Raw genomic sequence first — 13,267 nt, 5'->3', positions numbered from 1 at the left:
AGAGGCTCATCAACAGGCAAGTGAAGAGCATTAAGGTGGTTGTTACACTCTCTCACAGTCATAGGAGAAACCACTTGCAACATAAAGAATTGGACCTCTTCACTGCAGCTCTTATTGATAGCCTTAGAGCTTGAAAGCTTGCAGTTTTTAGTGACTCCCATCAACACATGATGTTTGCCTTGGTAGTTAAAGGACATAGTAAGCTCAATGTAATCCATAGTAACAGGACCCAATGTTTTCATCCATAGGCCCCCCAAAACCAAGTCATACTTCCCAACAGGGAAGGCAATCAAATCTGATGTATATGTAGTTCCCTGTAACATCCATTGGAAATCCCTTACTATACCAGAAGTAGCCTCCATTGTATTGTTGCCCAAACTGATATAGCCCAGCTTAGTTGGGGAAATATGACACCCCAACCTTTGTGCAGACTCAACATCAATGAAATTATGGGTACTTCCACCAGCTAACAGTATATGAATAGGTCTTTTATTATTATAACCAATGACATGGATAGTTTGAGCCCCCTTAAGACTACTTAGAGCACATAAGGAGATCAAGGGAGGGTCTCCATTTGGCACAGTCCATTCCTCAGTTAGTGAAGTCCCTTCCGACTTAACAGGATCCTACTCTATCACACCCTCAGGATATTCTAGATCCATAATGAACATCTTCTTAGGTAAGGATCACCTACGTCCAGGTGTATACTTATCATTACAGAAATAACATAACCCCTGAGCCCCTTTGGCCTACATCTCAGCTGGTGAAATCATTCTCCTATTTTTGGAGTTGGAAGTATTGGAAGGAGGCAGGATTTGTTGGTAGGTAAGGACTGTTGGATAGGACTTTTGGCAGGGTGCAATTCATAAGAAGGTTTTCTGTTGGTATATGGATAGGGTACAAGAAGATGTTTCATGGTGCGAGCATTAGTTGCTAAGGTAGCTTTAGCAAGTCTGGCTATAGGTTTTTGAGAGTGTTTTGGGTTCATGCATCATAATAGGATTAACTAGCTCCTCCTTCAATCCCCCTAAGAAGCAGGATATAGCTTGATCTACTGATAAACTACACTGTAAAACAAACCTATCAAAAGTAAATTGAAATTCCCTCACTGAACCAGTTTGTTTCAGTTGCTTCAACTCAAGCATGAGATCAACAAACTCATCCCCAAATGTTTCAACCAACACAACCAAGTATTCCTCCCATTCAGGTAAACCATATTACCTCTACATTTTAAAAAAGCTTGATGTCAAGCCAAAGCTTCATCATCTAGATTCATCGCCACTAACCTTACTCGTTCATTAAGGGGGGGTATTATCCATAGCAAAATACCGTTCAATTCGATACAACCAATTTTTTTAAGTTTTCACCATTAAAACGAGGAAATACCAGATTGTGATTGCGATTATTAGCAACATATTGAGGATTTGGGCCTAAAATGCCCTGACCTGGTGCAGCAGTGTGAATTCGATCTATGGAAGTGGAGCTACCATCCTTCGCTTGCTGATACAAATGCGTTCCTTCGAATGAGCTTCTAAGAGCACTAACCAACTGAACGAGCTCAATTTGCCCGCGGTCCATGTCTTCCTTAAGCTTCTGATGCATCTGATCCATGTAAGCTCATAGATCCAATTGCTGAGCTGCTAAATCCTCATATTGTTCCTAAAGATTAGCGGCTGGAACACCTTGAATCTCATCTATAGCTCGTCGTGGTCCCATCGGAATCGATTAGCTTTGATACCAATTGATACCAATAAGGTATCAAGTTGCGATAGACAGTGAAATGAAGGAAGAAGAAGAAGGAACAAAGAAGGGAATTAGAGGAAAAGAGGAGAGAGAGAGAGAGAGAGACCAGAGAGAGAAGAGAGATGGGAAATCAGTATTTTCTATTCAGAATAATCTTCCATCTATTACAATTCACTACTTATACAAATGGGAATTAAAATGAAGTTGAAAACAAGCTGAAAAATAGAGAATTGCAACTAACTACTTTTCACGACAACTAACTTTCAAATAATCCTACTCAGCTAACTTCCATATAATCCTACTCAACCGCCAAGTCAGCTGCCACGTTGGACGTTGCTGCAATGTGTGTATCATTGAATTATAATCGTTACTATGATTGCTAGACATACACTCAAGGCTATGTATCACTAAAATTCAAATCCAAGTAGCTTTGGACAAAACAATGCACATATCTATCTGCGGTGGTTTTGTAAGCGGTATCAATATTTTAAAAGTGAACAAATGGAAAAAATGTTGTAACGGCAAGTGGTTTCATTTTTATATTTATACTCAGTATTTTAATTTTATTTATTATTTATACATAATTACAAAAAAAAAAAATCAATGAAGCGGTATCACGTAATATCACTTGAAACAAGGTCACTTGAAACAAGGTGCCTACGTCTCTTGTCTATCTGAATGGCTGGAGTGACTGAAAATAATTCACATGAACCCAACAGTATTTGTAAAACAATAAAGTAGCAAGAATAAACTTTAATTTTTGCAGATTTTATGTACACCAGTGCTACCTGGAAGTTGGAAATAAGTAGCAAAATTAAGGGAAACCATAAATTAAGGGAAAGCATAAAACAAAAAGACACAATTCATCAGTAACGTCAGCAGAAATTATAAAAATAGTAATAGAAGCATAAAAACCATAAAATAGATGATATGCATAACAATAACCAGTAATTAAGGTCCGAGACTATGATAAACAGAAAGGATAGTGTGGACTCAACCTTAACCCCTAACCGTCTAAGATCAACCCTATCAAACCCTCAAAAAGTATGGAGTAGAAAAAGCTCGACTAGCTTGTCTAAGATCAACATTTTGACATATAAAAATGCTTTCGAAATCAGACAAGATCATTGAACATAAAGACTAATTAACAATAACTGCTCAATGAACACAATAAAAAGGTCTCCATTAGTAAGCATCAGACTGAAGTAAATATAAGTCATAAGAATTGATCAACAACATTTGAAACTGAAAATGACATTAAAAGATCGACCAACAAACGTAGAAGATATATAAAATAACACTACCTAGCCAAGCCAAATTCATTACATAATTTTTCAACCTTTAACTAAATCTTTAGTACTTAGTGCAATCTGTAGGCTTGAAAGAGACTTTGTTATCAACAAGATCATATCCAATTAGGAAATTGGCCTGTGCCAAGTTTCCAAAAATAGCAATTTGCTCTGCTGGTACTAATGTAAGACAAACCAAACCTTCCTCTACTTCTGCAAAAGTGCTCGAAGGCGCCAACACTAAATCTGCATCAGTAAAATGCGCGACAATTTTGGGAGCATCAATAGTACCATTCTTAGACTCGTAACAGATACCAAAAGTGCCCGAAGGATCATCAATCCTAGTAGCATTGATCGATTCCAACAATATCGACTCCAAATTCAAGTAAAAATCATTAGGTAAAAAAGTCAACGTCGTACCAGAATCAATTATAATGTTACCTTCATCACCATCAAAAGCATTAGAAGAAGCAAGGTTGGAAGATTTGAATTCCACCCTCTTATTCCCAACGGTGATACCTTCCAAATTTAGATAGTAGAACGTGGACGGTTCTTTTTTTATCAGGGGAGTTGAAACGACGTCACGACCAGATACAGTGGCACTATTACCAAAGTTGATGTGACTTGTGGCATTGGAAATAGATGATTGTAATTCTATTGGGATTAAACAATAAGAGAATTTCCCTTTGATTTGTTTATCCAATTGGTTGACAATTGAGACTTCACCACCACCTAAGCCAATAATACCAGAAGTATAATTATTGAATGTGCCACTATTGTCATGACCACAACCAAACACAACATTAGGAATGGAAACATTATTTCCAGAAGTAGAAGGAAATGTGAATTTTTCAAAAGCAAGATCACCAATAGTTTGTGATTGGTCACCATAACTCATTTGATATTCACAAATATTTCCTCTAACACAAGAAGAAGTCCCTAGTAATGCACATTCTTCAGCATTACACCCTATGGTTTTATATGTAGAGCTTTTTCTGGAATCAAAAATAGGGGCTGTTTGTTTGAAACAATTAGTGCAAGGCTTACATTGTGTCCATGTTAAGTCACTACCAGTATCAGCTATGGCTACAATTTCAAATGGTGGAGTTCCAATGGAAATTTTCATGAGATATTCTCCTGGGATCGGAATAATATCCGATTGGATTGTATCATTACTTTTCTTGAAAAAAGATTCCCTTGAAAATGATCGAAGGAAGGCGTTTCGTAGGCGTTTTGAATGAGTAATTGATGGGTTGTAGTAAGGCGAAAGAGGAGAATCGCGATGGATAAGATCAAGAGTGAAGCCACTTCCATCACAATTGCTTATTATTTTGCGACAAAAAACCAAAGAAAGGTGAAAAATAGCTAAGAAGACAAATGTAGGAAAGAGAGTACTAGCTTTAGTATTCATTTTCATGACTATGAGAGTAGAAATGGTATTAGAAATGATGGGAAAAAAAAGCTAAATATTATTACCAATTTATAGGTAAAATATAAGAGTGGGAAAATGCATGTAAGAATATGGAAAGTCGAGGGAAATATGGGATTTTTGGGAATGCATATCAATTAAACAAATTTGGACGAAATCTTAGAAGATATACCAAATGCAGAGCTTCATTTTCCATAGAAGAGGCGAGATTAAGAGACTATATTAAAAAAAAAAAAAAGATTCATTTAAATAATCATTTTTACCATATTTTTCCATTCACACCATGTGTAATACTAGGCATTAATTCAATTGGCATTAATAGTTTAGCTTTAGTTTGAAATAAAACACGACAATCATTTAAGATAATACATCTAATGTGAGAAATGGTTCTATTTATGAGTAGTTTGATATATTACTTTTGGTCAGCCGGTAAAAAAGATCTTGTTTTTCCATTTGAATTAAAATCACCAAGAGATGGTTGATTTTTATTGATAAAACAATAAGAACAAACAAAAATATAATCCAACAGATTTTGACCATTTATTTGAGGGAGACTAAAATGTTGTATCTATATCTATATCTATATTATATTAAAAGCACGAAGGCCCTTAGCGAAATGTCGTTCGCCTTTTTTACCCTTCAAAAATAAATTTCACACTAGGCAAAATAGTAATTTAATTATTACATATATTTAAGAGTTTGAAATCGACTAAAATATATGTTACTAAACATTTTCCTATTTTAACTATGTACGAGTCCTAATTTGTACATACATTGTATCTTTGATTTATAAAAGCTTTATTATTATTTCCTTGTATTTATTAATTAATTAATACTACATACATTGTATCTTTGATTTATAAAAGCTTTATTATTATTTCCTTGTATTTATTAATTAATTAATACTTCTAAGGTTATACAAGGAAATTGATTGATTTTTACGCAAGAAATCTCTTACTCCTAATAACTGTCTAACATAGTATAAACAAGTTATATAAAGAAAATATATTTCTGCGTAACTCATTCATTCATTAATCAATACTTTTAAGTATTAATAGATTTTTGTTATCCAACTTATGCGATTTTTCCCCCCTAATTGATTTATATCTTTTGCTTGTTTGTGGTTGTAAATGGCAGGTCTTTCAGTTGTTGCGCAATGCTAAAGTAACGTACGCACCTAAGTTCAAGATAAGGACTTGCAAGTTAAATTTACTTGATTTCCTATCTATTTTGCAGTTTTGTTTCGTTTATTGGTACCAAAAGAGAATTGTAATTCGCAGGTATGATTCTGGATTTATTTAGGTTTCCTTTCTATATATTTTTTAATTTTATTTCGGGATTTTATATGTATGATTGTAGTTAATTTCTCTATATATTTTTGTTGCGGCGTCGTTGCTTCAGGTACGATTCTCCAATTAGTTATTTTTATGTTTATTTTTTAGATATTGCTATCCTATTTTTCCAAAATCTCTAATTAATGGAGAAAAATAATTTTTGCTAAGTGCCAAATTATGAGGTTGACCAACAAGAACTTTGTTTTCCGTGTTAAGTAAATTACAATTCGTACATGTAAATATCATAATGGGATACAATCTGTATCGCCCACGAATTGTTTACATTCACGAATTGTTTACATTCAACCCTTTTTGGGGCAAACTTCTTATGTCTTTTTTTAATAATTTTTATTGTACTCTTGGATTTTAACTATAGATACATCACTATGCAGACGGTGAATTAAATCTCTTTCCTTAAATAGCACAATTCCTTCTAATTTTTAAATGTCTATAAAATATTACCGGAGCATATATTTCTCTCCTTATAAAGAAGTATGTTTGTTCATGAATTGTAAATTTTAGTACGATTTGTTGCGTAGTAAGTTTGAGTTGAGATGGGGCTACACTGATTTGATACACATGAATTTGATTGCAGCAACATTTAATTTAAAATATAGCAATCTTCTTTAATTTTCTTTTTGGTTTCTAATCGACCAAAAGCACATAGCAGAAATCGAGAAAATTTTAGGACTTTTTTGACATGTATATTGTGATGGCTTGACATCTATATAAACTAAACTCAATTATTGCCTTTTTTTAATTGGCACTAGTCATAAATATATTCCTACTTGAAAGACATAGAAGTAAAGAATTTGATAATTATAAATTTTTCAATCGTCACTCATGAAAGTCGAGAGATAACATTTATTATTTTCGATAACTTACACTTTTTAAATTTTTATTTTATAACTCATGTATATTATTCAACAATATTAACATATCTTTTTAACATTATATAGTCATTAATATGATGTAGCACAAAACTCCATTACGAAATATTGATCTTTATATAATTTTAAAATATATTTTACATTGAATAAAATTATTATTTTATTATTTTCCTAATATTTAGAACTTTAATATCAATTAAAATTTTACATATTAATTTTTTGATAGAATTATGCAGGAACTTCGAATATTTAGGATTTTTAAAGCAATTAAAATTATTTTATATAAATGCTTTCCTTATTTGACCAACATTATATCCTTTAAAAAGTAAATTTACAACCATATTATGTAACTTGTAACTATATTAATATCTTAAACTTTAGCTAAATTAATATATTCGAAACTTGGAAGTATAACTACTTTTTGGCTTTGGTATATGGACTTTCAGGATCCAAGTGACAACAAGATATTTTCCCCATTATTGGATTAATTTCATTGCCACCATAAGTAAGAACAACAGTGGTTGCTTGTTCACTGAGTATTGTTTGCACTTCTTTTGGCTAAAGACTTGTAGAAAAATAATTGATAATCTTGAGGTTGGATGCACAACTATTGAACCATAATTTTTGTAAATATTTTGTAGTTTTTTATATTTCTTTGTTATTTTTTCATTCAGGAACGATAAGCATGATTCAGGTGATAGGTTGGACTCTTCTTTTAAGATAGAAAACTTTTCTTTTCTAATTTGTTGAAAACAATTCCTAAAGTATATTTTATTGATTAATGAAATTAGAATATTGTGCATTTTGCTCACGAGAAAAAAAGACTGCTTCCATTATTAACTAACACCATTTAAGTGTTTATGCTTTCTAGAATAAAGTGCGACCATAAACTCCAAGGTGATGGGGTATTGCCTTAAGAATATGCCTTTTTCAAAAAAAAAAAAACGAAAAAAACTCTTAAATATTCAAGAGCTATGTGTTTTTTTTTTTTTTTGCCCATGATGACTTTTGAAATTGAAGTAAGCAATTATAAAACTGGACAAATTTTAAATTAAATAGATTGACTGAGATGACTAAAGATTTTTACGGGGCTTCCTATATTAAATTAGCTAAATATGATCAATAGTCATAGTTTTTGAAAACTTACACTTTTTTAAAATTTTATTTTATAACTTAACACATTATAAGTATTTTTTGAAAGTTTATACTCATCGAGACGGGATACACGCGCAACGCGCGTACCCTAAGACCCATATATATATATATATATATATATCAAAGTTTGATACATGCTAATATAAATTTTAAAAATCATATCAAGCCGATATCTTGATACCTTTCGCACTAATTGGCTAATCCAATAGATTTTGATCATTTATTTATGAATAATATAATCCCCATTTAAGATGTGATGTGTATAAAGTAAATTATAAATGTTAAAATTTCATTTGCAACATTCTTGATTGCTACGATCAAATATTTTGGGCAAAACTTCATATTTTAACCATCGACAAGCTGTAAAAAGTCGATCATTACCATAAAAGTACATCTTTTTAAACAATTACCATAAAAATATTTAACATGAAGTAAATTACAAAGTAGTAATGGATAGTTAAGGCCGGTAAATTTTGGACTTTACGATGTTTCCTTTCTTTCTTTTTTTTTTTTTTTTGGAGTGAAATTCCTCAAAACATCCACAAAATTTAAAATATGGGTAAATGCCCCTTTATGTTGAAATGTTAGAAGAAAAAGGCCCTTTGGATTATATTTGCTCAAGTTAATTTCCATTCAGTTAAATAATAAAAACTATCTATATTTTAGCCTAGTTATTTCAATTTAATATTCTTATTGTACATTTTTTATAAATTTTGTTTTTGAGTAGCACCTTATCGTATTAGTGTATTTTTATTATTTGCACCTTATGATCTTTATTTTAGTTGCAAAACTATAAAAAGTTTCTTGTTAATTTACTCATGAGGATAAAATAGGGAAATATACAACTAAAATTATGAATAATTGAAAAGGTTCAAATATATCCCTATATTTCTTTCATTGTATCAGCCAAAACAAACAAAACTTTTCACGTGAAAAACTAATAGTGGAGAAGTATATTTGAGACAAAAGATAATGGTAGACCTTTCATGGTCCAAAAGGTAACTGGATAATAAATATAAGATAAATCGAATATTTCAGGGATAAAGTTAGGACGCAAATCAGTACAATGTAAATTAAAAAAAACTATATACATCAGAGTTTAAAACGCAAATCAGTGTTTAAAAGATTGTAAATATTGTTCATACCTCATATTTGTCTTTTTTGGTCTTGTAAAAAGGAAACAGATCCTGAATTTTGGATTATATTCACGTCAGTTGGTTAATTTTCAGACTTGCAATTGGACCATTTATTCTTTAAGATATTACTACTATTTATTATTTTCAACCGTAAAGTATGTATTTTAATATACATAGTAAAGTAATATTTCTTAGATAAACGTATACTTGTCACGCGTTAAAATTTATTTAGCACCCCCCCCCCCCACACACACATATATATAAAATACTTATTTAATTTTAATTAAAATTTAAAAATTATCTTATTAAACTACTAGAAATTTGGCCAAAATCGACCGCGTTCAATTTTGTTTTTTTTAACCGACAAACTTCGGGCGTTTTTTTGGGCGCAAAAGGAAACTATTTTGGCATCCCGCAAAATTTATTTTTTAAGAACCAACCAACTTTGGTCGGTTTTTCATGTAAAATAAATTAAAATTAATATTTAAAAAACCGATCGAAATCTTTCGATTATTTTTGTCGGTCATTTTAAAAATCGACCTACTTCGATCGGTAATTTTACATTTTTAGTAAAATCAACCGAAATCGGTCAGTTATTTTCGCGCGAAAATGCAATGAAAGAGTACAAATAAAATAAAAAGTCTTAAACCAAAATATACCAATGGTTTAGTGATATAATAATATCCTGCCACAATACAAACCCCGGATCGATTTCCTTACGGTACATTTTTTAATTACATAATTAAAAATACAGATCGACATCGGTCGGTTTTTTCTTTTTTGGTCATTTATAAAATTTAATTGACCGATCGAAATCGGTCGAAAATTACGACCGACTTCGGTCGCTATTTATTACCGATTAGTCTAATTTCGACGGATTAAAGTCGGTCGAAAACCGATAAGTTTTTTTAATTTTTTGACCGATTTCGATCGGTATTTCTGGACGATTTTTCACAGTATTCTAGTAGTGCTATGTAATTACTATCATTGCCTTCATTTTATCTATTAGCAATGATAGATTGCATTCTTTTTCCTTTTAATATATCGAATCCACTTTGGATGTGTGTGTTTTCTTTTATTTGGGGGGGGGGGGGGGAGGGGTGGTAGATGAAGCTCAACCAGTCATTAATAGAAGGCAAAAGGTAAATGTATGACATGTTGCATTCAAATGGGAGTTCATTTATTTCTAAGTGAGAAAACTTCCAAAATTCATTGTTCTAAACCATACAAAAACTTTTGTTACGTGAATATTATATCGTTTATTAGAAAGTTTTTCTACAGCAGGAAGGTAATAGGTCAAAACTCGTACACATGCAGTATTAAATGTTTATATAATGATTATCATGTTATATTTCTTAACGTAAGCTAAACAATCCATGCCTAGAAAATCAATGCATGTTATTACACATGGTGTGAATGTAAATATTGGGGAAAAAAGTATATTAAATGAATCATTTTGGACATAGTCACTTAAAAATATTCTTGTCTCTTCTAAGGAAAATGAAACTCCTCATGTATTCTTCTTTAATTTAATTCTTCTTTAATTTTCAAGAAATGTTTCACATCTTATACTTTGCATTTGGTGTCTTTACCATTTCTTCCAAATTAATATGTCCTTTTGACTTTCTATATTCTTACATGCATTCCCATTCGCTTAATTATTTTCACCTATAAAATGGTATAATTACAAACTTTTCTTCATCATTCCTCAACATTCTTGAAAACCATATCTAATCTCATAAACCCTATAGTCATGAAGATGAATACTAAAGCTAGCACTCTCTTTTCTACATTAGTCTTATTAGGGTTTTTTCACCTTTCTTTGGTTTCTTGTCGCAAAATAAAAGGCAACCATGGTGGAAACGGCTTCACTCTTGATCTTATCCATCGTGATTCTCCTCTTTCGCCTTTCTACAACCCATCAAACCGCCTTCGAAACGCCTTCCATCGATCATTTTCTCGGGCTTCCTTCTTCAAGAAAAATTCCTTTGCTAGTGCTACTGACACAATCCAATCGGATATTTTTCCAATTCCAGGAGAATACCTCATGAAAATCTCTATTGGAACTCCACCAGTTGAAATTGTAGCTATAGCTGACACTGGTAGCGACTTAACATGGACACAATGTATGCCTTGCGCTAATTGTTTCCAACAATCAGCCCCTCTTTTTGATTCCAAACAAAGCTCTACTTATAAAACTGTGGGGTGTAACGCTGAAGAATGTACATCATTAGGGACTTCTTCTTGTGTTAGAGGAAATATTTGTGAATATCAAATGAGTTATGGTGACCAATCACAAACAATTGGTGATCTTGCTTTTGAGAAATTCACATTTCCTTCTACTTCTGGAAATAATGTTTCCATTCCTAATGTTGTGTTTGGTTGCGGTCATGACAATAATGGCACGTTCAATAATTATACTTCTGGTATTATTGGATTAGGTGGTGGTGAAGTCTCAATTATCAACCAATTGGATAAACAAATTAATGGGAAATTCTCTTATTGTTTAATCCCAATTCCATTGCAATCATCAAATTCCAATGCCACAAGTCACATTAACTTTGGCGATAGTGCCATTGTGTCTGGCCCTAATGTCGTTTCAACTCCCTTGATAAAAAAGGAACCGTCTACGTTCTACTATCTAAATTTGGAAGATATTAGCGTTGGAGATAAGATAGTGGATTTCAAATCTCCTAATATTACTTCTTCTGGTCCTGGTGATGACGGTCAAGGAAACATTATAATTGATTCTGGTACGACATTAACGTTGCTGCCTAGTGAATTTTACTCGAGTTTGGAATCAACGTTAGTGGATTCGATCAATGCTACTAGGAGGGATGACCCTTCTGGCACTTTTGGTCTCTGTTACGAGTCTGAGAATGGTACTATCGATGCTCCCAAGATTGTCGCGCATTTTACAGATGCAGATTTAGAGTTGTCGCCTTCGAGCACATTTGCAGAAGTGGAGGAAGGTTTGATTTGTCTTACGATAGTGCCAGCTGAGGAAGTTGCTATATTTGGAAACTTGGCTCAGGCCAATTTCCTAATTGGATATGATCTTGTGGCCAACAAAATCTCCTTCCAGCCTACAGATTGCACTAAGTACTAAAGAGATTAGCTAGGTTTGTGGAGATGGAGTTGAAAGTTAATAGTATATATAGTGAATTCAAATGTATTCAGTTCTTGACTTATAATTAATTACTTCGTTCTGATGCAAACCAATGGATCGAAGATTTTTATGTGTTTAATGAACAATTATTATTAATCTTGGTGTTTTAGTGGTTTTGATTTGTTTATACTTTTGAAAGTGTATTACCACCTTTTGTAAGAAATGGGGTGATTAAGTTTAATAAGTAAAAATTGGGAATGCATTTTATGAAGCAAAGTGGCTTAGTTGATTATTAGCGTTTACCATTCTGTTAGCTTGTGGACTGGTGGCTTAGTTTCTGGTTTTGAAAAGCCAGTCATGACCTCTCTTATTCCTTTGATTAAACTGACATCACGGAGGAACATATTAAGCTTAACATCTAAATAAATATACTGCAAAATAAAAATGAGAAAAAAAATTATATTTTGAACATTTGGAGCTCAATATGAAATCCTATTTTCTTGCACCGTTCGGATAAGGAAAACTCTAGAGATTGCTTCGAAAGATCCTTGCATTGACCCTTTCCTGAATCAGAACCGGGGAGGATGAGAGGAAAAGGGTATCAAAATGTCCCATCAATATAAAAGCGAAGGCTTTCCATTCTTCCTTCCCCTCACTCCCCCTTTTCAATTTGATAAGGAAAAAAAGGAAATAATCTCAATTTTACGATAAATTCGATCAATGGCTATTCTCCACTAACTACAAGGATATATGGACTCTTTATTTCACATTCGGTGCCATTGCTGGAGTAATGGGCTACAAGTCGAATATAGTATGAAGGCTTTCTCTTCTAAAGACAGGTGTAAGGACTCCATTGCGGCACTAAGTAAGGAGTTGGAGGAAATCAAGGCGCATCCGTGCCCTATCCGCGTAGCTTATATACTTCCGAAATGAAGGGGATTAAACGGGAACAAGAGGGATCCACCGAAGAAGATCCTTCTCCTTCCCTTTTTTCGGAAGAAAGGTGGGATCCAAACAAAATCGATGGTTTAAAACCATAATTTGGTTTTCATGGCCTATACCCACCTTTTATGAGCAAAAATTAGTTGTTCCTTCCAAATTCATCCCATGCTAACCATTCAGACCTTTTTGACAAAGTTGTGGCCTCATCTAGAGATACTTTTATGGGGGAAAACTGCCAAG

The 13,267-nt window shown here is 32.7% G+C and overlaps 2 protein-coding genes across 2 annotated transcripts; one reads left to right on the top strand and one right to left on the bottom strand.

The window, feature by feature from the left end:
* Positions 1–2,929: 2,929 nt before the first annotated feature.
* On the bottom strand, positions 2,930–4,461 carry LOC104221728 (aspartic proteinase CDR1-like). Its single transcript, XM_009772847.2, has one exon. It carries the CDS (start codon positions 4,447–4,449, stop codon positions 3,097–3,099), a length of 1,353 nt encoding a protein of 450 aa, XP_009771149.1. The 5' UTR covers positions 4,450–4,461; the 3' UTR covers positions 2,930–3,096.
* Positions 4,462–10,729: 6,268 nt separating this feature from the next.
* LOC104221729 (aspartic proteinase CDR1-like) lies at positions 10,730–12,085 on the top strand. Its single transcript, XM_009772848.2, has one exon. The coding sequence runs from the start codon at positions 10,730–10,732 to the stop codon at positions 12,083–12,085; it is 1,356 nt and encodes a 451-aa protein (XP_009771150.1).
* Positions 12,086–13,267: the final 1,182 nt, after the last annotated feature.

Source organism: Nicotiana sylvestris, chromosome 12, assembly GCF_000393655.2.
Source record: "Nicotiana sylvestris chromosome 12, ASM39365v2, whole genome shotgun sequence".
NCBI lineage: Eukaryota > Viridiplantae > Streptophyta > Magnoliopsida > Solanales > Solanaceae > Nicotiana > Nicotiana sylvestris.
This window is presented reverse-complemented; position numbering and strand designations above follow the sequence as displayed.

Excerpts from the sequence above, each read along its gene's own strand:
- LOC104221728 (XM_009772847.2), bottom strand. The coding sequence starts at position 4,449 with ATGAAAATGAATACTAAAGCTAGTACTCTCTTTCCTACATTTGTCTTC.
- LOC104221729 (XM_009772848.2), top strand. The coding sequence starts at position 10,730 with ATGAAGATGAATACTAAAGCTAGCACTCTCTTTTCTACATTAGTCTTA.